General features: G+C 42.1%; 1 protein-coding gene across 1 annotated transcript in view; it reads left to right on the top strand.

The window, feature by feature from the left end:
• rhbdl3 (rhomboid, veinlet-like 3 (Drosophila)) overlaps positions 1-26333 on the top strand; it is an 86105-nt gene continuing 59772 nt past the window's right edge. Inside the window, exons 1-2 of the mRNA XM_052140287.1 lie at positions 1-80; positions 331-777. Coding sequence (XP_051996247.1) covers positions 661-777 — 117 coding nt within the window. The 5' untranslated portion in view covers positions 1-80; positions 331-660. The remainder of the gene's footprint in view (positions 81-330; positions 778-26333) is intronic.

Here is a 26333-nt window from a genome sequence, read left to right as displayed (position 1 = left end):
AAAGCGCGCTGTGGATGCTGGCAAGAGTTTCTTCCATCGCGCGCTTCTGTTACACGATGTGGATGCGAAACAACAGCAAGGTACAATGACGCACCACAAATTATCTGTTACTTACATCTCCGGATCGCTTCACAGTTTATCTTATTTGGTTTTACAGATGTACAATCAGCATATTATAGCCTCCGTTTATAATACACTGGTCATTTCGCTTTATCGTGTGATCGCCTCCTGTTTGGTGTGATACCGGTTATTTAGCAAGGGACGACACTTGATGGTAATATTTGAATACAATAAGCAGTAATGCTGTAAGTAATCCTGTTTCTTTTGCAGGTGATTGATTTAAGATGAACCGATGTGTGTAAACATGTAATGCAAACGTGTGACACCCTGTGGATTTACAGTATCAGAAACCTAAAGATCGCAAACACGAACATCTGTCATCCTGTAATGAAATATGGAAGCGAGGAACTCAACGTACCCACTTCTTTTGGGATAAACTATCATGACACAGGATATTGGTATCAGAACACCTGTAATAATGGCAGTTTATCTCTGATCAGTGCTCTTGTTGAAAACACGGATCTGATACATACAAAGGATCATACCTGATCAAGGGTCATGACAGAACTTTCTGAGAGGAGATAATCATTAGTTGGGTGGATGGAGAGGGGCAGTGGGGCTATGGTGAACTCATCCCCAGCAGTCGCTGCTCATGCAGAGGGAGAAGAGATTGAGGTGCTGGAGAGCACTGATGTCCTTCCTGTTGCTCCAGAGGACGTAAGTGACCATGATCAAATTGATAAATGCCTCATATGTAATTTTGGAAAAGTGCATCAAAGGACTTTCTCAGTTATATCTTTATGCTCATCCATTTCTCCTCCCTCTTTCTCTGTGTCACACAAATGCTTCTCTCAGCAATGGAAGTCTCTTTTTGACAAGGTAGGATTTCTGCTCTTGTTGCTGTTTGTTTCAGTTTGGTGTTGTGTAACCCCTAACAAGCGTGTGCTTGTACTAACGTGACAATGGTTGATAAAAAGAGTCGAGAGTGTGAAAGAATCACAAAGAAAGTGACATCTCAGGTGAAGGTGCTAGATCTGTGAGTTATAAACACTCACAGCTTTACATTATCCTTGTTACAGTTGTCAGCCTAGCTCACTCGGTATCCAACATGGGGCAGGGGGGTTTGCAGGCAAGAAACAGAGCAGGGTGACAGACGGAGAGCGCTCACCCACACCCCCCACCCCTCTTCTCTCAGTCCCACTCCCTGGCTCTGCACCTGCCTAACCCTGACCCCCAACATTTACTCCCCAGGGATAAAGACCAGGGACATTAAGAATGGATGGTGCCCAAATGCACAGAGAAGTAGATGGATACCAATATGAAGGCAGTGGCAGATATGAACACAGAGGGAGCTCTGAGAGCTGTATAGGGGAAGAAAGCTTGTGTCAGAGGTGGGCCTCTTAGTCCATTCCGTTTATACAGCCGACAATACTTTGAGTGCCTCAAGTGGCCTGCAGACTGTGGTTTCATCCAATGTTGGGTTCACTCCCCTACAAGGCTATAAATCAAAGGCATTGTGGGGTCCATGGCTCAGAAAAACACTTCACTGATCGCAGATGTAACAAACTAAAGAAAGGCAGGGACTGGGCTGTTGCATGACAAAATGTCAGAATGTAAATATCTCACTCATACATATTCACACCATAAAATGATGGCTGTTGAAAAGCTGTCAGCATCAGATGAGTGCATTACTACCCCATGGTGTCAGTGATAGCAAATGGCTTGTTTCTTTCTGACAACTTATTAACCGACTGCATCCAAAAACAAATCCATAAACATGGACAGCTGTTAAACGACTCTTTTAGGGTAAATAACAAGTCTCTTTCAATAACACAGAATGTTAGTTTCTCTCTCCGGTTTAATTAAGTTTAATGACTTCAGAGCGGTGAATAATTCAGCTCACTGGCATATTAAATTTAACTGCATTAATCCAAATTTACACTTATTATTTTAGCTTCATTTTACATAAATTAGACTCTTACTTGGTTGATTTCCTTTGTCACACACTTTATAATTCAGTTTATAAACAGAAATAAGCAACAGTTATATAATGCTAGTACAGTTGTGGGCAGGCACAATTTAGTAGAATAGGATTAGGTTTTTTTTGCATGACATAACAAACTTTTATAACAGTAGAATCCTAAATCTGGTCATTTATCAGACTCCAAGGAAATCATCAAAAATTTGCAGTTTCTCGGTGCTATTTGCAGATCTGCTGCTATTCACCAGAAAACTGGTTTCAGATGTGACCTATGTGCAACAATGTATTGTGTTGTTTGGATTATTTGCTGCTGCTCACAAGGGTCTGAATGGAATTAAAATTAATCGTTTAAGTGAGTTTTTGCCAGTAATACCCACAAATCAATCCAACACAAGCTACATTCCACAGATATATAGCTTTCCAATGTCCAACGGCAAAATAAAATAATAAATCTAAACTGAAAAAACTAATTTCATTCCTGTTATTATAATGGTGAGTTTGCTGTGCAGAGGCCTTATTACATCTCAAATCTTACATCAAATGTTTAGTCTGTCATCTTTGTCTTGCATTCTTTTGATGAGGCTGTCCATCGTTGTGCTGTTTCTTACCACCTGCTCACTTATTCTACAAACTGAGAGAGGATCTGTCTATGAAAGAAAGATATAGAAGAGAGAGACAGAGAAGGGGCCCATGTGTCCCAATGGCCAATTGACACATAACAATCACATACGTTGTGTGTCCCTGGGCCCTTTGTGTTTCTACTACATTCAGAGATTAAAGTTTGCCAAATATTTATGTGTGGCCTTGTTTCTTTTTGAGGCACATGCAGCGACTCATTGTCCAATATCTCTTTTCTCTGTCTATTTCTGTCTTTATCAGAAATATATTATCTGTCATCTCCCTCCACTGCAGTCTTTTTCTCTTCACAGCACATACTTTCCTTGACACTTCGTTAAACAGACTGTGATAATAAGAGAAATCTCCCACTTGTGATGTGTGAAAAAAAATTCCTTGAGTCTTTGAACGAGAAAATGGACACTTACTCTGGAGCGTGGAGGTGTGAAGTGTGGTAGCACAAAGTGTAGAAGCCTTCTTTAACAATTTGTAAGAAGTCCAAGGTTGCTCTGACTTATGTCTGTTTTGATCACAATTCAAATTTTGATATAATCCTTGAGTGAGAAAAATGTAAATATATTTACTGTAGCTTGATGTCCATAATGAAGGGCTTGAGTATGTGACTCAACTCTATAAATACCCCCTTGGTCTACTGCATTAATATAATGTAAATACATAATACAAGTGAATAAAAATTGAGGTGGAGTTGGGGTGGTGAAGGATTGCTGGAAGAATTGTCACAGCTGTGAGGTAAGGCTGTTTATATACCCCTGCATTGAGGATTAAATTAACATCCTGAACTTTTATTTAGAACTCAGTTTAGAAGAAGGCTGTGTTGTGTAATAAATGTGGGGGTTATTTTCATTGATGGCATTCAGGAAAGCCATAGAGATTCCAAAAGGTGTCTTAATAATTAAGGGGAAAGGAGGAGGCAATGCCATCTCTGGTGCTCTGGGCTTGACTCCTGGATAAATAGAGAGAGAATGAGAAAGAGATTGAGTGACTGTAAAGGTGGCAATATACTAGTGGAATCAAAGAAAGGCCAAGTGTGACATTTAAAAAAAAATTGGCCAAAAATAAGGTGTTTTTGAGTTTGTTGAAAATAGATTGCCAGTGCAAATTCTAAGATACACTTCATACCGGCTGTTAAACACCTTCTTACTGTTATTAGTCCATATCATTTGTGGCTGTGACATGGTGCTCCACCTACTTTGGCGGCAGCATTTTCCCGGTTGATTTCTTCAAACAGTTGAGATCTGTCTACAAGAAAACCTGTAATAATGATTACACTGGAGAGCAGAGTTGCCAGGTTGGGGCAAACATAACTAAATCTGTGCGATCTTTTGCATAGAGACATTTTCCATGATCATGGCATGTGATTTTTTTTAGATTAGGCTAAGTCTATCAAATACAATAACAGAATGTAACCTATGCATATTATGAACATGGATAGCACGTTAGCATTAACGCCATGAATGCAGTATGTAAACATGACAAATTACATATTACGTACTGCAAATAGATTACTTTAAATAATTTCTGAGTGGTTAAAACAGCTTTTACTAAACTCATTTGTGTTTAATTCATAGAATGAGGCATATAGTGATTGATAACACATTATAATGTCACATTGGTTAATGTTTCACTTGTAGTCTGTTGACAGGACAGTAGGGCAGTACAAATATAAATTTTCCAGTTCATCACCATCTACTTTTGAACAAAGTCAATATTGATTATTAAATCTCATGAGTGATATTTAACTCTATTGTCTACAATGCAAGTAAATCACTCCCATACAAGACTAAATTTATCGCTATGTGATTAAAATGTCTGTAATGTCTCTTGCTGGTATATAATTCGATTTCTCTCATCAGTGATTGAGTAGTATAGTGGCGAAGAAGTTTACCGCCAAGATCATTTCACTGTGTGTTGAGAGTAAAAGTTTGGTTTGACTTGTTCCGTGTGTCTAAAGGTAAAATCCACGCAATCCATTTGTCATAGAATAATGTCTCTTTTATTATCCTTTATGTTATTTACAGTCAGCTTTTGATCAAAAACAATAAAAACAAATACATTCATTTAATTTTAATCACATGCACTGTAGCAAAGACACTGTAAAGAAGCTCTCGAATGTGTGCTCAACCAAAACACTTCTGTGACGTTCGCTGAACTGCTGGTATTCTTAGAGACAAAACCGTTTTAGCATGTGTTCTACAAATCAGTGTAAATACTTGTAAATAGTACAAAATATGCATTTAAATTGTAAAAATGTAACTATATATATACAATATAATATATGCAATTTCTAGATATCTTGATTGTTGATGGAATACATGGATTCTTACATTTTTAAAATGCTGCAATGTGACCAAAATTATAAAAAAATAAAAATCTAATGATAAATACAATTTGTTAAATAAATATTTCCTTATGTACCAAGTAAGAAGGTCCCCTGTACAATTAACAGTGTTAGCTGAGAGAGAATTTCTTTCATATGTAAGCAAAATGGACAGTATAACTGAATTATACCCAAATCCAATCAAAAGTTTGGGAATCTGAATAAAATAAAATCTGTAAACCTGCAACAATACTAAGGGCTGTCATGATTATGAAATTTGGCTGATGATTATATTGTTGTTATGACAATTAATTGTCTGTTTTAAGGTTATTATGATTTTCCAGTCTCTTTCAGGGCTTTCACAATTAATTGTCATAAATTATCATATTTCATAAGATGCATGTGTGCTTCATACCTTATAAGTATTTTTTTAACATATTTTACTTCAAATATATAAATCATATAATAAAATAGGAATATATGATTTCCTTTTAAGGCTTTAAAAACTTTTGAATGACTTGAAAAAAAAATTCACTCACAGAAACAGAGTAAGCGTGCGTCTCCTCTCTGTCACTGTGTGCCACGCCTATATAAACCCCCCCATGAATAGTTATATTGCCATTACATGATCGTTTAAAGTGAAGCCGGAGTGCTTTGCACTTACTCTCAAAGTTTATATTTGTTCATTTGTATTTTTGTGGGAGTTTAGTGAGAGTCTCTGCTGACGCACATCATCTGAAGCGCTTCAGATGATGCCAGACAGGAGCTGGTCTGGTTGACGTCTCCGGGCTTTGCTCAGTGATGCTCTGAGTTCAACTGAATAACATACAAATGGCATGGTGTTCATGGCATTTATATATTTCCTTAAAATTCCCTTTTTTGGGTATTAAGATGTGATTGGAATTTGAAGTGCACAATAATTGTAGTTATCTCACATAATCGCGATCAGGCGATTATTTAATAATTGGCCTAATCAATACACAGCCCTACAGGATAGTGTGTGACTTGTATTTAAATGCTCCTTTAAATGCAGGCCCCAGTTTCAGAATGTTCGCAAAATTTTCAACATTTTCAACCTTCTAGCTTTGAGCATTAAATGAACAAGAAGGTCGTTGTGAGTGTATCAGAGCCTTAAGGGCATGGGTGTTTGTGTGAGAGTATTAAGGGCTATGTAAGTGACAGCTGTGTGTTTGAAAATGCCTGGCGCACTAGAAGAACTTTGCTTGCTTTTATTCTGCACTGTTCTCATCACTTTGGCTGAAAATTGAGCTCACAGCCCACCTGCTGTCTACCCAACACATAGCTCTCTCTCACTCTCACACACACACACACACACACACACACACACACACTACACACACACACACACACACGCACGCACACAGCGTGTAATAACCATCTGCTCATCTGAAGAAGTGGTGACAGTCGAACAGAGGTTAAATCTCAGGTAGGGGCAACCCATTAACCTAAACTTTACTGAGATTCTTCATAACTATTGAATCCTTCAGTAAAGAACAGGCTGCTGCTGAAAAAATGTCCCTGCACTAAGTGTAGTGTGTTTTGGGAAAAATTGGGACATAAAGCAACCAAGCTCAAAATGTTTGAAATGTAATACCAGGCCAATAAACAGGAAGTAAAAAAGTGATGTCTCTAAAAAACAAGTGCACTTACTGTATCTTTATCCTCTTTGGTCAAGGAGAGGTTTGTCCTTTCCTAATCCTATGAAGCAGTCTGTGGTGTTGTGTGACATAGCATTCATTAAAGTATAGACTGTAGATCAATGGAGCTGGTTCAGTGTGTTTGACAGGTAATTCTCAGATTTCAGAGTGTCTCTCAATATGTGGACACACAGAAACCTGCCTACAGGTAACAGACTGACTCAGCTATGAAAATGCTGTTACTACTGCATACTTCCTGTGGCAGACTTGCTTGCTGTGTGTTTTTGTGGTTCATTTTTTGCCTGCAATCTGGGGATCAAATGTCCCCTCAATGATAGTTAAACTTGAAATTGTCTACATTGTGGTGAGCAGCCAATGTAGGGAAATAATAGCTTAATTAAAATGTAATGATGCAAAATGTTTTGTGTAAGATGTACAGTAGGGTTAAAGGAAAGAATAAAGTAGGTCAGTATAAACCCAATTGTCTCTACCATAGAAAAAACAATGTTTGTGTGTGTGTGTGTGTGTGTGTGTGTGTGTGTGTGCGTGCATGCATGTTTTCTTTAAGGCTTCTGTTTTCTTTGTCTACTGAATGTGAATGTGTAAATTAAAACTGTGTACACGTCAGACATATTCCAGCATGACAGGATCTGCAGCCTTATTCAACAAACATCAAGTCTAACAGGTACTGTTAATAAAGGCATAATAGTTGGTTTCTCAGTGCACATGCAGACTTGCATTTGTCCAAGGCCTTGTTGGTGTAATATATGTTGAGTCTACATTTACAATCAGTTAGTTCTGGCTCATTTCATACTTTTGTGTTGACAATTGAGCACCAGAGCCCAATTTCAGGTGCAGAGGATTTCATGATTACAGTAGGTCCAAAATTAAATGTTTGACCAGGGTCAGATATTACGGGGGGCTCGAGGCAGAAATGCCACTGAAAGTGACAAAAAAATGCCCTCATAATGAATTAGACCTAGTTATGCATTTTACCCCTTGTTAATAAACTGGAACTTGAAGTATTTAACCTGAAATTATGACACAGTATATATTTTGATTAGTTAGAAAAAAATTATCCTCATAAAAGTAAAAAATGCCCCTGAGAATCAAATGCAGGGAGCAAATATTGCCCCTCAATAGTAAAGTTGATTTCTGACTCTGCTTATGACACTGCCAAAAATACCCGCAAAATCAGCTTGTGCCAGTATGAAAATTCAGAATAGTATTTTCAGCAGTTAGTGATGGTTTGTTGCTGGTCTAGCTGGGTAGTTAACAAACATGGTCTTTCTGGTGATGCTTGTTGACCAAGGAAGCTGCTGATTAAGCTAATGGTTCACCCCAAAATTAAGATTCTGTCTTTACTCACCCACATGTCATTTCAAACTAGTATGCAGTGGCTTACTTGGTACCCTAGGTGAGATCCCTTTAACACACAAACAAACAAACAAAAAACATCAAAATTATGGATTTTATGATGTTGACAACTTTTTAATACAGAACTATGCTTTAACACACAGAATATATTAAAGGGATAGTCACATGGGATACCTGCTTAATTTCACTTTCACATCTGAAAGTGAAAGTGGAGATTTAGAGTAAAAAGAGACGTACATTTTTATCTGTTTCTCACCCACACCTGTCATGTCGCTCCTGAAGACATGGATCTAGGGGACCTAGAGAGCTGAAATCTAAATATCTTTGTTTGTATTCTGCAAAAGAAAGAAAGCCATGTTTCTGTAATGGCATGAGTGTGAGTAAATTATGGATATATATAAATTATACATACATACAGTAACTTAAATTGCACAATAAAACTATCAATCAATAAGTAAATAAATGGCAGAATACTTACTTTGCTGCTTGTGCTATTACACCTAATTCCTCATTTAAAATGTAACCCTCCCTTTCTAGTTTTCATTGATGCAAAATCATCAGTGACTTTTCATATTTGCCCAGCAATCACATGGTTGATACCAATTTTCTCAAGACCACTGAGATGATCCTGTCTTATGGTGTACCTATACTGTTGATCATGGTTATCTTATGTTTTTTTCAGAATATAATGCATTATGTACATTCATAATCCTAACCATATAGCCTCCACCATGCCACCCCAAAGAGCGCTGCCGCCTTAGGCAGCAGCCTGTATCGCCTATGCCAGGATCCGCTAATGCCCATATGACTTTCTTTCTTCAGTGGAACACAAAAGAAGATAGGTTTAAAGGATGTTCTGTTTGATGATTTCAATACAACACAGTAGTTTAAAAAGTACCCAAAAGTTCACTGCGCGTCTCATAACCAGATGTCATGACACAAGAACCAGTGAGGTTTGATGTTATTGATGTGTCACAGTATTTAATTTGTACAATTTACATTTTGTGAAATTATTTGAATTGATTTGGAGGTCTTAAATTAATATGTTTGATTAAGATGGTAGCATCTTCAAATCTACTTCAAGACTGCTAGCAAAGAGTTTCAGGAGACTTTGAAAATTCACTCACCGTTTTATTGAAATAGATTTGAGCTTCTCTTACTCTGAAAGGAGTAGTAAATCCTATAGTGCCTTAAGGAAATTCTCCCTGTCCATAAGAAGGGTACAGTTTATTTGCTTTGGATGAACTACATATCAGTCTTAGGTTCATAACAGCATCCATTTTGGCAGTTTTAGTAAAACTACATTGAAGTGGATATTTGTGCTATGTTTCTTTACTGTTATTTATTTTTTTTTTTTTTTTGTAGCTGGAGGTACTCTATCAATCTCTTATTGATCCAGAGCTTTGCATTGCATGAACACTGTGGTTATCAATCCTTAATCTTTTTAGGGTCAAAGAAGCCTCTAATGCATTAGATTGAACATTGGTTAATGCTTTTGGTTTGACTTCATAAGGTCCCAGCTGCTACCGTGTGTATTTGTTTGCAAGAGTGAATGTGTATACTCTTACATGTGCATGTAATTTGGATGTGTATTGATTTTTTGATTTCGTCTTTAACATTTGGCTGTCATCCCTGCCACTTTAAACGCTTGTGTTTGAATGTCTGTCTCTAAGTGGGGATGCCACATCTGTGTTTATTCTCAATTACAGGCCAATTACCATGATTTATGACTTAATTAGAAGACTTCAGCCTTTAGTGTTTAGCGTGGAGTCATTCTGTCATCATACATATTTAGGGTAGATATCCTGGGAATGTTCCACTTTGTTGCATCTGATTCTAATTGCTGTAGTGAACTAAAGAAAAACTCTCAGAGTAGTTTATAAAATATTTTATTATGTAAATGACATTGGAGTATGTTTGGTCTTCGCAGACTAGATCTGCTTTATGCATGCTGCTGCTGCTTGACATAAGTCAATATGCTGCTGCTGTGAGACGAGAGAGATACTGCTGCTGCTTGACATAAGTCAATATGCTGCTGCTGTGAGACGAGAGAGATACTGCTGCTGCTTGACATAAGTCAATATGCTGCTGCTGTTGGAAAAGTGCTTAATCTAAGAAGAGACACATGCTGCTGCTTCTGAACAAAGAGACTTAAGACCCCGGATTAACCAGCATTAACAGTTTGTTCGACTAATGCTATTGGTTAAAAAGTATTCAAGAGTTTAATTTAAGGTAATTTTATGGGTTTGTCACGTAAGGCATGCTACGTACACTCAAGGGTGCTGTAAACACGTAAACCACTGTCTTACTCTCAGTCTGAATAACAAGGAAATATGAAGCGGGCGACCGTTGTGGGACCATTTAGTCCGTAAGGCCGATATGTTCTAATGCAAATTTTAAAATAGGACTTTACATTTTAGTAGTAGCACGAGTACAATGCAGTATCATATGAAAAAAACATTTGAAAAAACATATGTTTACAGCCCCACATTTCACTTGTTGTACGGGAGACGGGAGTGCGATGCTTGGCGGGACGCCAGTGCTTTCGGAGTGGGTTTCAGTCTCTGTGCATACAGTCAACCAGCTGCGTACCATACTGACCACTGCCCACATAAATATATATAGATTTTTGAAAACAAAAATTATTAGGATTGTCCAGCAGCACAATTTGTGTGTAGGCTGGCTGTTTTAATTCTTCCGTTGTTAAACTGCTGAAAGTCATCATTCAATAATTAGTTTATCAAATATAAGAAGGAAATATACAGCTGTTTATTCAAATGTTGATGTAATAACTATTGCAAAATATACATACCTCTCATGTGAGCCTGTTATGTTTCAGCCAGTATAGAGCTTTGTCATGCCTGTTTGGTCACCTGTTTGATTCATGGCTTATCAGCTAACTGGTTATTAACTGGTTAATATTGTCAGTTAGTCGGTTAAAAGTATTTGCCAAAAATGTGCATCCCTAAGTCTCATCACTGTGCATTTAGTGACAGTAGGTCGAAAGTTCTTTTACTAAATGCAGCCTGTACTTACCAAAATGTAAACAAATGCCCCCAGTGCCTAAAGGAAACGAATGAGCATGTGTGAGCTCCATTATCACAGTGGGGGTGGCAAAAGCGAGTTGTAAAGCAAAGTGTTTTAGATGTAAATGGTGTAATACAGTGAAGAGGAATGCTTATTTTATTAACCCTACAACCAAACCCTAACTCCAAACCTAAACGATTAGGAAAGGTGAGCGAGAAGTCAAACTGAAGTTTAATACTTAAAAACTAACCTTAAGTATGAGCAAAAGTAGACTTGCCAAGCTCCACTTACTAAACTGCACTGATGTTTTGTTTTTTTGTGTGACCCTGATGGCTAGGATTCCTTATGTCTTAAATGCACACAGGTCTACCGTTTTCTCCTCATTTCAGCTTTCACGGCTCACATATGTTAGGCACGGAGAGAGTGTGAAAGAGAAGGAAAAGAGATTGACAGAGATTAAAAGTATAAGAGCGAGAGAGAAGAAAATGGAGAAAGAGAAGGCCTGACCTTTGGGGATTACAGCAATAGGATTATAGTGCAGTGAATGAATGGAGAGTGATCTCTGCACCCACGACCTCCACATGGCAGCCCACTGGATGACTGAAACAGAAAGCAGAAACACAGGAAAGCCAATACCAAACAAAAGCCCTTTGGCCTGAACAGAACTGAACTATTTCTTCAACAGAGCATTCTTTTTCATGTATTGCTAGGCTTTTTACTCTCTCTGGAGTCTTTTAGGAATGACAATAACCCAGAGGAACAGTGATGGGTCCTTTTGGGTCCAGATGGCAACCTTGAAAATGTCTCAGACAGTAACCTCCCAGTCCCCCTGACAACACACCTCATTCTCTTGAATATAGAGATGAAACCAGGCCCCCTGTGGGTCTCTGCTGGCCTGGTCCCCCTCCATTAAAGACCATAAATCTCTATTGAGAAAGACACTGATGGCCTCAAGGCTGAAGGTCAATTCAAGGCAGATCGAAGCAAAAGGAGAGTGAATGAAGATCAAGACAGTGAGAAACGATGGTGAAAAATACATTTTGTTCTTTTCTTTTTCTTTTCTCACATTCTTTCTCGTAGCGATAAGTGGCTTTTTTCAGTATTGTTTTTTTTAATCTCTTGTGATTGCTGTATTGATGATAAATGGTGCAATCAGTATAATTTTTACTTTAATTTGAAGAAGAATTTTAAAAACAGGGGCAGCATGATCTGCCATAACGTTACTCTTCCCTCACCCTCCCAGTTTTTGTGTCTGTGTGCTTAGAAATGAAAAAGGAGTTTAACAGGAATTCAGATAAGATGATATCTCTCTTGTTCGTTAATGTTTGGGCAAGTATGTGTACAATGATGCAGAGTGTATTTGTGTTTTTCTCTATGACATTGTGTGATATACAGACGTCACAAAAATAGTAATTGTACTTATTTTGCATAAATTATTTTTGAATGCAGCGGCACTACAAATGCCTTGGCATTACTGATAAAATGAGGCCCTAATTTATAAAGTTACAAAATAACAGGTACTACATTGCTAATTTGCAGATTTTGTGGATGTATTGCAGATGTTTACTAAGGAAAACATGAAAATATGTTGGACACAGCCTCCAAAAGGAGGCTCTTGTGTGTGGCAATTGCACTAAATGCACGCTGTCTCACAGTATGGCTCACAGTAAATAATATAATTTTATTTATATTCAAAATGGCATTTAGTAATATATATATATATATATATATATATATATATATATATATATATAATTTATTTATCTATCCCCTTTTCTCCCTAATTGGAATGCCCAATTCCCACTTACTAGGTCCTCATGGTGGCGCAGTTACTCATCTCAATCCGGGTGACGGAGGACAAGTCTCAGTTGCCTCTGCTTCTGAGACCGTCAATACATGCATCTTATCATGTGGCTCGTTGTGCATGACACCACGGAGACTCCGCATGTGGAGACTCATGCTACTCCCCCTGATCCACGCACAACTTTCCAAATGCCCCACTGAGAACGAGAACCACTAATCACGACCACAAGGAGATTACCCCATGTGACTCTTCCCCAGTCTCAGCCCCAATCTGCATCTCAGAATAGCATTTTGAGATGCTATTCTTCTCACCACAATTGTACAGAGCAGTTATCAGAGTTACCGTAGACTTTGTCAGTTCGAACCAGTCTGGCCATTCTTTGCTGACCTCTCTCAGCAACAAAGCATTTCCATCCACAGAATTGACACTCACTGGTCCATTGGACCTTGTCTGGAGTGCCCTTTTTAGTGAGCTCAGTCAGCGGGCTGGTGACGTCCGAATAATTAGGAACAAATCTCCTATAATAGCCAGCCAGCCCCAGGAACTGTCTCACCCACTTTTTGGTCTTGGGACTGGGGCAGGTCGCAATCGCTGCAGTCTTGTCAATTTGGGGACGCACCTGCCTGTGGCCCAAGTGGAACCCCATATACTGTGCACTTCTTGGTGTTTGCTGTGAGTCCTGCACACCGCAGTGACCTCAGAACCGCCCTCAGATGCTGCATATGCCGCTGTCAATCATTACTGTAATTGATGATGTCATCTAAGTAGGCAGCGGCGTAAGCCGAATGCGGTCAGAGAATTCGATCCATGAGGCGCTGAAACGTAGCTGGGGCCCCAAATCCCAGCTACTTTGTGTTTGGGCTGTCAGTAGGGAAGGTTGCATACCACTACCTCCGGCTTGGTCTCAATATGGTGCTGGATGAGGTTTGTACGACCCGGCAGAAGGGAAAACACATCTGCAAACTCCTGTTGCAACTTGGCAACCTCTTCAACCCCGCAACTGGCCCAGGCACTACGTCCGCACCTGTTTCGGTGGGCACATCCACCTGAGGGGGAGAGCAGTTGGGCAATGAAGTAGCCGGGGGGGTTGACAATCTTTTGACACTCAGTTTTTCTCTGCCAATTGGACAGCTTCCTCCAGCGACGACGGGCTGTGGCACTGGACCCATTGCGATGTTCCTTTTGGAAGCCGATTGACTAGCTGCTCCAGCACCACCTGGTCAATCAGTCCCTCGATGTCACTGTCCTCCACCAGCAGCCACTCCCGGCAGGCGTCTCGGAGTCGTTGGTTGAAGGCAAGCGGGTGGCCGGTCCTCACCAACTTCATGGTACAGAAGAGCTGGCAGTACTGTTCTGGACTGCGGCCAACCCGCTGCAGGATGGTCTTCTTCAGGTCATTGTAAGCCAGGAGGCTAGCTGCCAGCAAATGTTGATCTGCAAGCTGGGCAAGCATTGGGCATGCGGCCAGCCCCAGATCTCTGCGTTGCTCTCAAAGAGGTCCAGGGAGGCTTCTGGGTCATCTTCTGCCCCAATCTTCATGATGTGCAGTGAGCTTTGAGAGAGCAGTATATAAGGGACCACACCAGCAGCAAGAAGGAGAGTGAGTTCTTGACTTACAGACTGAAAAGTGCTGAGACAAGTGTTAAGCTGTAAAGCCATTTTTTTGTTTATTAAAATGAAAGACATACCTATGAGTGGAAACCCCAGTTCCCTGTGTCCTCCTTTCACTCATGTTGTGAGGTGCGTTACACTGGTACTGAAGTCCATCCTATGACCAAGATTGATGCAGGCAGAGAACAGTGAGGGGCATCGCAGTCATGCTGGATGCTTGTGGAAGTTCATTTCCAGTGATGTCCATACTAAATCCAAGTTTTAAGCAGTGGCCAGTGAAGTATGCATTGTTTTATGGTTTGAGTTGGCAACATTTTATCCTCTTACAAGTTCACTGTTGTAGACTGAAGAAATGTCTGGCTGGCATGGACTGAAGTTAGTAGTCATCAATCAGAATCCATCGTCATAGGTGTACCCTGTGTGTAGTTCTGTAGGACTCCAAATAAACACATTATACATGGTTTGTGAATGTAGCATTAGACTTTAGGTCACAAGGGGATTTCCTTCTAGACACTACTTCCAAGCTGGCTGATTTTGGTGTAGAAGTAAGTGAGGACCCAAAAGCGATATAACAAAAAGAGTCTTTTAATGTCAGTTCAGGAAGCAATAATGAAAAAACATAAATCCTCTCCTTGAGAGAACAACGGTGAACATAAACAACCCACAGAGAGGGTGATGCAAAACAGAAAACTTCCTAGAGAGCTTCAGTAGTCGTCATTAAGCAGCAGTCGGGGGTAGCAGTGAGCGGCGACAGGCTGCTGGTCTCCAAAGGGTAGACTAGGGTCGAGGAAAACACTTAGTGGGATCCAGCTCCTCTCGCAGCGTCAGGCGAGCTGGACAGAATACAAATACTGGGTAGATTAATAGAGAACAGGTAGTAAATCCAGGCGGATGCCTACATGACAGGACGCGGACAGCGACAAACGAGACAGTGCTTGTATTCCATAGCGAGAGAAACTCTAGTGAGAATCCGACAAAGGAAGCAGCAAGAACAGAGAAAGAAGTAGAGAACTAATCAGAGGGAAACGGGAACAGGTGGGAAGAGAATTAGCGAAGTATTCAGGGGAGATAAGGAACAGCTGGAGGAGGAGAAAAGAGGGAAAGGAGAAATAACCAAAGAAGGCCAGTAGAGGGCGACAGAGTAAAGAGAAAGAACAGGGACAAGACATACCATGACAAAACAATGACAAGACATAACAGGACCCCCCCCGTGCTCCCGAGGAGGAACCCTGGCGGCTCTGGAGGAAATCATCGATGAGCGAACGGTCCAGCACGTCCTGAGAGGGAACCCAACTTCTCTCCTCGGGTCCGTATCCCTCTCAGTCTACCAGAAACTGATGACCACGACCCCGAGAACGCATATCCAGGATCCTGCGGACCCTGTAGATAGGAGCGCCCTCAACCAGAATAGGGGGGATAACAGGACGAGAGGAAGAGCACACAGCAGGTTTAACACAAGAGACATGGAAGACCGGGTGGTCGAAGGTGGCGGGGAAGGAGGAGTCGCACCGCAACGGGGCTAATGATCTGAGAGATACGGAACGGACCGATGAAGCGTGGGGTCAATTTACGAGAGGCGGATTTAAGGGGGAGGTTGAGAGTGGAGAGCCATACCTTCTGGCCGCGACAATATTTGGGGCTCTTAGTTCTACGCTTGTTAGCAGCTCTCACAGTCTGGTCCCTATAGCGGCAAAGAGCAGACCGAACACCCCTCCAGGTGTGCTCACAACGTTGCACAAAAGCCTGGGCGGACGGAACGCAGGAATCGGCGAGTCGAGACGAGAACAGTGGAGGTTGGTACCCGAGGCTACTTTGAAAAGGAGACAGACCGGTAGCAGACGAAGGCAATGAGTTGTGGGCGTACTCCGCCCAGGGGAGGTGCTCAGACCAGGACGCAGGGTTACGGAACGAAAGACTGCGCAAGATGCGTCCAACAGTCTGATTGGCCCGTTCGGCTTGACCGTTAGACTGAGGGTGGAAGCCGGACGAGAGACTGACGGAAGCACCAATCAAACGGCAAAACTCCCGCCAAAATTGAAACGTGAACTGCGGACCTCTGTCCGAGACGATGTCGGATGGGAGGCCATGAATTCTGAAAACATTCTCGAAGATAATTTGTGCCGTCTCCTTAGCGGAGGGAAGCTTGGCGAGGGGAATAAAATGAGCCGCCTTAAAGAACCGGTCGATGACCGTGAGAATAACGGTCTTGCCCGCCGACGAAGGAAGCCCGGTGATAAAGTCTAAGGCGATGTGTGACCACGGTCGAGAAGGGATAGGCAGAGGTCTGAGAAGTCCGGCAGGAGGAGAGTTCCCAGACTTAGTCTGCGCGCAGACGGAGCAAGCAGCCACGAAATGACGCGTGTCACGTTCTCGAGTAGGCCACCAAAAACGCTGGCGAATGGAAGCAAGCGTACCCCGAACGCCGGGTGACCAGCCAACTTGGCTGAGTGAGCCCACTGAAGAACGGCCAGGCGAGTGGGAACGGGGACAAAAAGAAGGTGTCTAGGGCAGGCGTGCGGTGAAGGAACGTGGGCGAGCGCTTGTTTAACCTGCCTCTCAATTCCCCAGACAGCCGACCCGAGGACACGTCCCTCAGGGAGAATCCCCTCGGGGTCCACGGGGACTTCTGAAGAATTAAAGAGGCGCGATAAAGCATCAGGCTTGGTGTTCTTGGAGCCTGGACGATAGGGCGAAAACGGGCAAAAAACAAAGCCCAACGGGACTGACGCGCGTTAAGACGCTTAGCAGAACGAATATACTCAAGGTTTCTATGGTCCGTCCAAACGACAAACGGAACGGTAGCGGCCTCCAACCACTGTCGCCATTCGCCTAGAGCTAAGCGGATGGCGAGCAGCTCGCAGTCTCCCACATCATAGTTACGTTCAGACGGCGACAAGCGATGAGAAAAGTAAGCGCAAGGGTGGACCCTGTCGTCAGAGAGAGAGCGCTGAGAAAGGATGGCTCCCACGCCCACCTCAGACGCGTCAACCTCGACGATGAACTGTCTAGATACATCGGGAGTAACGAGGATGGGCGCGGACGTAAAGCGGTTCTTGAGGAGATCAAAAGCCCCCTGGGCGGAAACGGACCATTCAAAACGCGTCTTGACTGACGTATGGGCAGTCAGGGGAGAAGCCACCTGACTGAAATTACGGATGAAGCGTCGATAGAAATTAGCGAAACCGAGGAAGCGCTGCAGCTCGATGGCGTGACTTAGGTACGGGCCAATTAATAACAGCTTGGACCTAGCGGAATCCATCCTAATACCCTCTGCAGAAATGACAGAACTGAGAAAAATAACAGAGGGGGCATGAAAAGTGCACTTCTCAGCTTTCACGTAAAGGCGGTTCTCTAAAAGGCGCTGAAGGACGTGACGGACATGCTGGACATGAACCTGAAGTGACGGTGAAAAAAATCAGGATATCGTCGAGGTAAACGAAAACAAAAATGTTCAGCATATCTCTCAGGACGTCATTAATCAGTGCCTGAAAGACAGCTGGGGCGTTTACGAGACCGAAAGGAAGGACCCGATATTCAAAGTGCCCTAACGGAGTGTTAAACGGCGTCTTCCACTCGTCCCCCTCCCTAATGCGTACGAGATGGTAAGCGTTACAAAGGTCCAACTTAGTAAAAAACTTGGCTCCCTGCAAGATCTCGAAGGCCGATGACATAAGAGGAAGCGGGTAACGATTCTTAACTGTTATGTCATTCAGCCCTCGATAATCAATGCAGGGGCGCAATGATCCGTCCTTCTTCTTAACAAAGAAAAACCCGGCTCCGGCGGGCGAGGAGGAGGGGACAATAGTACCGGCAGCGAGAGCTACAGATAAATAATCTTCGAGAGCCTTACGTTCAGGAGCCGACAGCGAGTAAAGTCTACCCCGAGGCGGAGTGGTTCCCGGAAAAAGCTCAATATTACAGTCATACGAACGGTGCGGCGGGAGAGAAGTGGCCCGGGACCGACAGAACACCGCCCGCAGATCGTGATACTCCTCCGGCACCCCTGTCAAATCACCAGGCTCCTCCTGTGAAGAAGAGACAGAGGAAAGGGGGGGGGATAGCAGACATTAAACATTCCACATGACAAGAAACATTCCAAGAAAGGATAGTATTCTTAGACCAATTAATAGTGGGGTCATGTTGAACAAGCCAGGGATGGCCTAAAACAATAGGAGTGAAAGGTGACTGAAAAATAAAAAAAGAAATGGTCTCGTTATGATTACCAGAAACAGTGAGGGTTAAAGGTAGCGTTTCACGCTGAATCTTGGGGAGGGAGCTACCGTCTAAGGCAAACAGGGCCGTAGGCTCCTCTAACTTCCTAAGAGGGATATCATGTTCTCGTGCCCAGGTCTCGTCCATAAAACAGCCCTCTGCCCCAGAGTCAATCAAAGCACTGCAGGTAGCTGACGAACCGGACCAACGGAGATGGATAGAAAGGGTAGTGCAAGACCTCGAAGGAGAGACCAGAGTTGTAGCGCTCACCAGTAGCTCTCCCCTTACTGGTGAGCTCTGGCTTTACCAGGCAGGAGGTAACAAAGTGAGTAGCTGAACCGCAGTAGAGACAGAGGCGTTTGATGATTCTCCGCTCCCTCTCCTTAGCTGAAATGCGAATGCCCCCCAGCTGCATGGGCTCGGAATCCATGGTGACGGAGGAAGATGGTAATGCTGAGGAGGGGGAAACAGCGGCGAACGCGAAGTCCCTTCCACGAGCTCGGTGAAGCAGGTCGAACCTTCTCTCTATACGAATGGCGTGCTCAATCACGGAATCTACACTCGAAGGAACCTCTCGGGAGAGAATCTCATCCTTAACCTCCGCACAGAGTCCCTCCAGAAAACGGGCGAGTAATGCCGGCTCGTTCCAGTCACAGGAGGCAGCAAGAATGCGAAACTCAATGGAGTAATCGGTGACGGATCGCTTACCCTGACAAAGTGAAGACAAGACCCGGGAAGCCTCCTCACCAAAAACAGAGCGGTCACCCTTATCATCTCCTCCTTGAAGTCCAGATAACGGTTGGTGCACTCAGCCTCCGCCTCCCAGATCGCCGTTCCCCACTCACGAGCCCGTCCGGAAAGGAGAGATATCACATAGGCGATGCGTGCTCTGCACTGGGAGTAAGTAGAGGGCTGAAGAGAGAAAACAACGTCACACTGGGTGAGGAACGCGCAGCATTCAGTAGGCTCACCAGCAAAGCATGGTGGGTTATTGATCCTGGGTTCAGGCGACCCGGGAGCCCTGGGTACGGCCGATGAATCGAGGCAAAGAAGATGTATCTGCTTGGTGAGGTCGGTGACCTGAGCAGCCAGGGTCTCAACGGCATGTCGCGCAGCAGACAGCTCCACTTCGTGTCTGCCTAACATCGCTCCCTGGAATTCGACAGCAGACTGGAACGGATCTGGAGTCGCTGGGTCCATCTTGGTCGGATTCTTCTGTTGTAGAGGTAAGTGAGGACCCAAAAGCAATATAACAAAAAGAGTCTTTTAATGTCAGTTCAGGAAGCAATAATGAAAAAACATAAATCCTCTCCTTGAGAGAACAACGGTGAACATAAACAACCCGCAGAGAGGGCGATGCAAAACAGAAAACTTCCTAGAGAGCTTCAGTAGGCGTCATTAAGCAGCAGTCGGGGGAAGCAGTGAGCGGCGACAGGCTGCTGGTCTCCCAAGGGTAGACTAGGGTCGAGAAAAACACTTAGTGGGATCCAGCTCCTCTCGCAGCGTCAGGCGAGCTGGACAGAATACAAATACCGGGTAGATTAATAGAGAACAGGTAGTAAAGCCAGGCGGATGCCTACAGGACAGGACGCGGACAGCGACAAACGAGACAGTGCTTGTATTCCATAGCGAGAGAAACTCTAGTGAGAATCCGACAAAGGAAGCAGCAAGAACAGAGAAAGAAGTAGAGAACAAATCAGAGGGAAACGGGAACAGGTGGGAAGAGAATTAGCGAAGTATTCAGGGGAGATAAGGAACAGCTGGAGGAGGAGAAAAGAGGGAAAGGAGAAATAACCAAAGAAGGCCAGTAGAGGGCGACAGAGTAAAGAGAAAGAACAGGGACAAGACATACCATGACAAAACAATGACAAGACATAACAGATTTGATACTAGTTAGTCCAAAATCAATCATTTTAAATGTATTAAAGTCATATTATAAGTTTTGAATACGTTTTGATAATATACAAACTGTCCTCGAGTGTGTCTACAGTGAAGTGTAAGATAATTTTTGTCTAAATACAGTGCCTTAGGGACATTTTATTTTTTAATTCAGTGCCTGTGGCTGAATCACAGCCATGCTTCAAGGGACATACAGCAAGTGTGATATTGCTTTTGTAGAATAGTTCAATTAACATCAGCACTCTTGGAACGTCTCTCGTCCCATCAGATTTGAGGAATGGCACTAACTGTTGTATCAACTTGTTACCAAAGCACTGGTACTTTTGACATCACTATAAGATGATAAAACATTCTGGGCTTCAATGAAAACATTTGGGACTCGAACCCTGCTAGCCAACCCCTAGCGCCTCCCATGTGTCACATTTTCCATTTCTGAAATGACTTTCAGGCTTGTTAAATCATTCTGCGAGTGCTATTCAATTAATTTGCATCAACGCCACACTTTATTTTGAGCATTTGAAAGCGCACCTCTAAATTATATATTTATTTCAGGAAAACATGCAAAAATTGCCAAGACGTGCTATTTTGCACATTTGAAATACTTAACCATCAGAACCATTTGTAGTATTAAAAGTACTACAAAGTTTTTTTTCTTGTGTTATCAAATTTGTTTTTATATACACAAACCTTTAGTAAATCAGGGCCAGTGTTTGTCTTGCAAGTTCTCCTTCTCTCTTTCTCTCACAATCTCCTAAGATGTGCCTTGTGAATTAATTACATGTACAGTAGCATTATGCATTGTGCTTAAAAACCTGAAGTCTTTGTTTATTTCTGTCTCAGTGTAGCATCTGTCAGAGGTTCATGGCAGGACCCCATTATGTTGCTTAAGGCTTCATTGAAAAGTTGTTGTGTGTTGTTACTTATTTTGGATGCTCATTTTTGGAAGCTCTGCTGACTGAGGAAGAATATCAAAAGAAAGGATGTTTGTGTGATAGAACTCATATGGACACATTGTCTATACATATTATTTCTAGTAAAAAATCTGTTTTTCTGTAATCTGAAAATGTAATAACTTGCTCTGCCTCTAAAATTTCCTTTTCATCTGAATCCTTCTTACATTTCAACCCCTCCCCTCCAACCACCTGGCTCAATTCTGCTATTGAAGGCCCACTTTCATGATCCACTTATTTCCTGATGGAGAAAAACAAGTGCCATCCTACATTTTTTACAGATGAATAGCAGTGGCGGCTTGTCAATAGAGGGCGCTGGGGCGCCACCCCCATCAAAATTCCAGAAATATACATGAATACAAAAATGATATAAAAATGAAATAAAATAATAAAATAAAATAGTTTACTCGCACGATGTGCAGGCTGGTAGTAAGAGCCTCAGCATTTAATAAAAACTGTCTTTAATCGGTTAACTATTTTCTATGTTTTTCAATATGTTTCATGCGGTTTCATGGACGAGGGACGCCGGACAAATGGATGTCTATCTGAGTCCTTAAATTTTCGGGCAGCATGTGACCTGAAATTGGTGTCTAATTGGTTTCTTAGGGGGCTTTCACACTTGGTTCGATTGCCTGTTCCGAACCCGAGTTCGATTGCTCCCCCCTCCCCCCTGCCCCCGATGGACTGTGTTCACATTATATATTTGTATCCGAACCGCGGTACGCTTGCGTCATCAAGCTGCAGCTGGTGCGTAATGGTGTTGCTTGATAACCGCGAAATGAAAAGGCGTCAAAATTCAATGAATAGACTTGCTCGTTTCACATTTGTTCTTCTTATTTTAACCTTTGGTTTTGTTTTCAACATCAAGATACAGAAACACACTTGCATCTGTCTGCCGCAAAAATACTGAAATCGTTCAAAAGACAGTGGGCTGTCCGCCGAAGACAATTTTTGCGAAGGCAAGCAGAAATGATCTCTCTGCTTGCAGTGCGTGTGCGTCAATCCCGCTTTTCGTCAAGGTAAGTGTATACACACACACACGCACGAAAGTAAACCCTTTCCGCTCATTTTGAAAGTGACGCGTGTGAGACTGACGACCACATTATACGTCATCAATAGCGGTTCACTTCCGCGGTTTGGTTTGATTGCGTTCATATCAGCAGCGAACCATACTGGAGTTCACATGAACCGTACCCCAGACCACCTTTTTAAGCGGACCCGAGTACGGTTCGCGGGTGCGCACCCGAGTTCGGAAGACAGCGTTCACATCATCCAAACGAACCGAACTCTGATGTCATTCGAACCGGGGTGCGCACCAAAAGTGCTAGTGTGAAAGCCCCCTTAAAGATTCTCCTCCGGGCGCAGGTCGCTGCGTCCCTGGCGAATCAGAATTGGATACATGTTATTTTATCCAATCTGATTGGTTCTCCTCACCTGTCATTCAACTTTACGCTCTATGCTCTGCGAGTGCGCAGGTGACTCCGCCAAAACCTTGCTAGGCTGATCACTTTCGCAGAGATAAAGGCAGCAGTTAAATCAAACTCTGTCATTGATTTACAAAAAAAACCTTTCACAAGGCGTTCGCTGAAGAAAAAAAAAGGAAACTCTCTCCACACCATTGGTGAGGAAAGCAGTGGTTCTCGGCCATTAAAGAGGTGCCAGGCACTCAATCCAGAACCGTGTGAAAGGATTGCAGCAGAGTCGAGTTTGTTATAGAAATTAGTCTAAATACTATTTTACATTGTTGTGCTGCAGAGATGTCCTTCCCACATATCATATTCTACAGACTCAAGAAAACATTTTTTGTTTGGTATAAATCCTTACAAAAATCATAATTTTAATATTATACAACAGCATCCCAAAAAAAAAAAATTGGCAACATAAAAATAAATTATCAAATAGTTTAGTTTAGTTTATTTCTTTATTTGATCAGGGACAATGCACAAAAAAACATTAGTCTAAAAAAGAAGAGATGTCATGTGCCAGGATTAGGGCTGGGACGACGCGTCGACGTAATCGATGACGTCGACGCAAAAAATACGTCAGCAAAAAATATGCACGTCGATTCGTCAGACCAAAACAAAGATGGCGGCGCCGGAGAGTAGAAGCAAAATGAGTGAGAAGGGTCTGGCTGCAGACTGTGGGCGATTGGAGCTCCACTCTCAAACAGGAAATACGTCACCTCCACTTCGCGTCATAAACCGTAAAAGTTTAGTATACTGCTTTGATATTGTGTGTGAAGATTAGGTGAGGTCACGTATATATGTGCTCGTTAAATAAGTAATATATATATATATATATATATATATATATATATATATATATATATATATGCATATATCTATATGCGTCGCAGTCATAGACAGTATAATGCCGCAGTAGAGGTGACGTATATATGCGCTCCGGCACAGTGGATGTGACGTATTTCCGCTTTTGAATGGAGCTCCACTCGCCCGTAGTCTGCGGCCAGCCCCTATTGGAACGAGTGGCTCCTCAGACTACCAGAAGTGCAAGGCGCACGCACTCGTTCATCTAAAGTGTGTCAATTATTTAATTTAAAAGGAAAAAATTATGTGATATGTCGTCTTTGCAAAATGGAGATGGCTTTCCATTCTAGCACCACGGCAATGCACCAGCACTAGGGCTGGGATGACGTCGACGCAAAAATACGTCGACGCAAAATATGCGCGTCGAATTGTCAGACCCAAAACAAAGATGGCGGCGCCGGCGCCAACATGAGTGGCTCCTCAGACTATAGAAGTGCAAGGCGGCATGCACTCGTTCCTCTAAAGTATGGGAATTATTTAATTTAAAAGGAAACAATTCCGTGATATGTCGTCTTTGCCAAATGGAGATGGCCTTCCATTCTAGCGCCACCCGGGAGCAGCCGCAGATGACAGAGCACCGTAAGTTTTTTTCAACTCCCCACTTTGCACTCGATGTTGGAGTAGGCTATAATACGTTGTCGACACCTAAAGTTTTCGCTTATAGCTATTAATAATGCGCTTATAGCTATGAATGTCGTGAAAAATACATAGAGGACACTGACAACGCGCTGACAGACAGGACCAAGCAGGTAACATTTAATAAAGTCTCAACTTTCAAATTTGGTCATTCAAAGAAAATTAAACCATAAATAGGCCTACTATTTTGTGGCTCTTTAATGTGTCGTGACAGATTGCCTCAGTTAAAGCTGCTCGTGAACCGATTATCTTTTCCTTGGTTAATTTATAGCATCAAATAGGTTAAACATGAATGTAGCCTACATCAGAAGGACTGTTGTTTTAACCGCGGAAAGACGTCAGTACAGTAGCCTACAATCCATTATTCAAATCCACCGACGTTAATCTTCTCTCTCCTGACTACTTTGTCGGTAAAAAATGGCGTATTATGATTGATTGATCAGATCGCCAGTCAATCAAACTCCCAGCAAATGTTTTTTTTTTTTTTTACATTTTATACACCCCCACCCCCAATGAAACCGGTATTACCGGTGCTGTCACAAGTCGATTAATCGAACCGAAATCGAATCGGACTGAAAAATTAATCGTTAGATTAATCGATGCATCGAAAAAATAATCGATAGATTAATCATTTAAAAAATAATCGTTTATCCCAGCCCTAGCCAGGATATAGCAAAAAATGCTAATTTCCACCTGCTGTCCCTGGACAGGTTGATGTTGAAATATGAAGCCACCAAAAACTTGTATGGGACACAAACTCAAATTGCTCTATTTTTATTTTGAAAGTCATTGCAATTGTGACAATTAGTGGCCTACTCCAGGTTACTTACCTTACATTTACATATATATATATATATAAGAATATTTTTATATAGAATATATAAGAATAAATATATTTTATAATATATATTTTATATTTTATATAAGAATATATAAGAATAAAAACTTTTCTCAGAAACACCATGACCCAGGAGAGGCTGAATGCACTGGCATTGCTCTACATGGAAAAGAGACTTGTTACTGAGATGACTGACTTTAATCAGAGAGTCATTGAGAAATTTGCTGGCCAGAAAGAAAGGAGAGCAAAATTTATGTTCAAGTAGTCAACATGCTTTTTGGTACTGCTTTGTATTTATTTTCGCCCACAAAAAAATAATTATCACCAGCCGCCACTGATGAATAGTCCTGTTTCACTCTGAATTATGTCAGATTACTGAAGTAAAATACAGAAGTAAACAGCATCTCACATTGACTTTACTTAAACTGTTGTTGAGACTGCAGCATTTTTTAACTTATGTATTTGAGGTGAGTTCTTATCACAGCATGTGCAGAATGCTTGAGGTTGACCTGAATCACTGGATCTCATTCAGAGAAATACAAGTTTAGTGACGCTTTTTCAACTTTTCGATTGCTGTTACTATGAGCAAAGTCCCTTTCAAGGCAAATCAATCCACTCAACAGCCATTTTTGGCATGCTCCCAGGTTGGCTCCCAGGATAAAGTGGCATACAACTACTGCTCCTATCTACTTGAATGGGCAAAACTGTATGGTCGAGATTACATTTACATTTATGCATTTGGCAGACGCTTTTATCCAAAGCGACTTACAGTGCACTTATTACAGGGACAATCCCCCCGGAGCAACCTGGAGTTAAGTGCCTTGCTCAAGGACACAATGGTGGTGGCCGTGGGGATCGAACCAGTGACCTTCTGATTAACAGTTATGTTCTTTAGCCCTCTACGCCACCACCACTCCATTACAATTAAATAGCATATTTCAAATCAGAAGTAAAATCTTACAGCAATGGTATCATAAATTGTGCTTCTTGAGCTCAGACT

The sequence above is a fragment of the Xyrauchen texanus genome, chromosome 13, assembly GCF_025860055.1.
Source record: "Xyrauchen texanus isolate HMW12.3.18 chromosome 13, RBS_HiC_50CHRs, whole genome shotgun sequence".
Classification (NCBI taxonomy): domain Eukaryota; kingdom Metazoa; phylum Chordata; class Actinopteri; order Cypriniformes; family Catostomidae; genus Xyrauchen; species Xyrauchen texanus.
The sequence above is the reverse complement of the archived record's forward strand: the minus strand, read 5'-3'. Positions and strand labels throughout refer to the sequence as shown.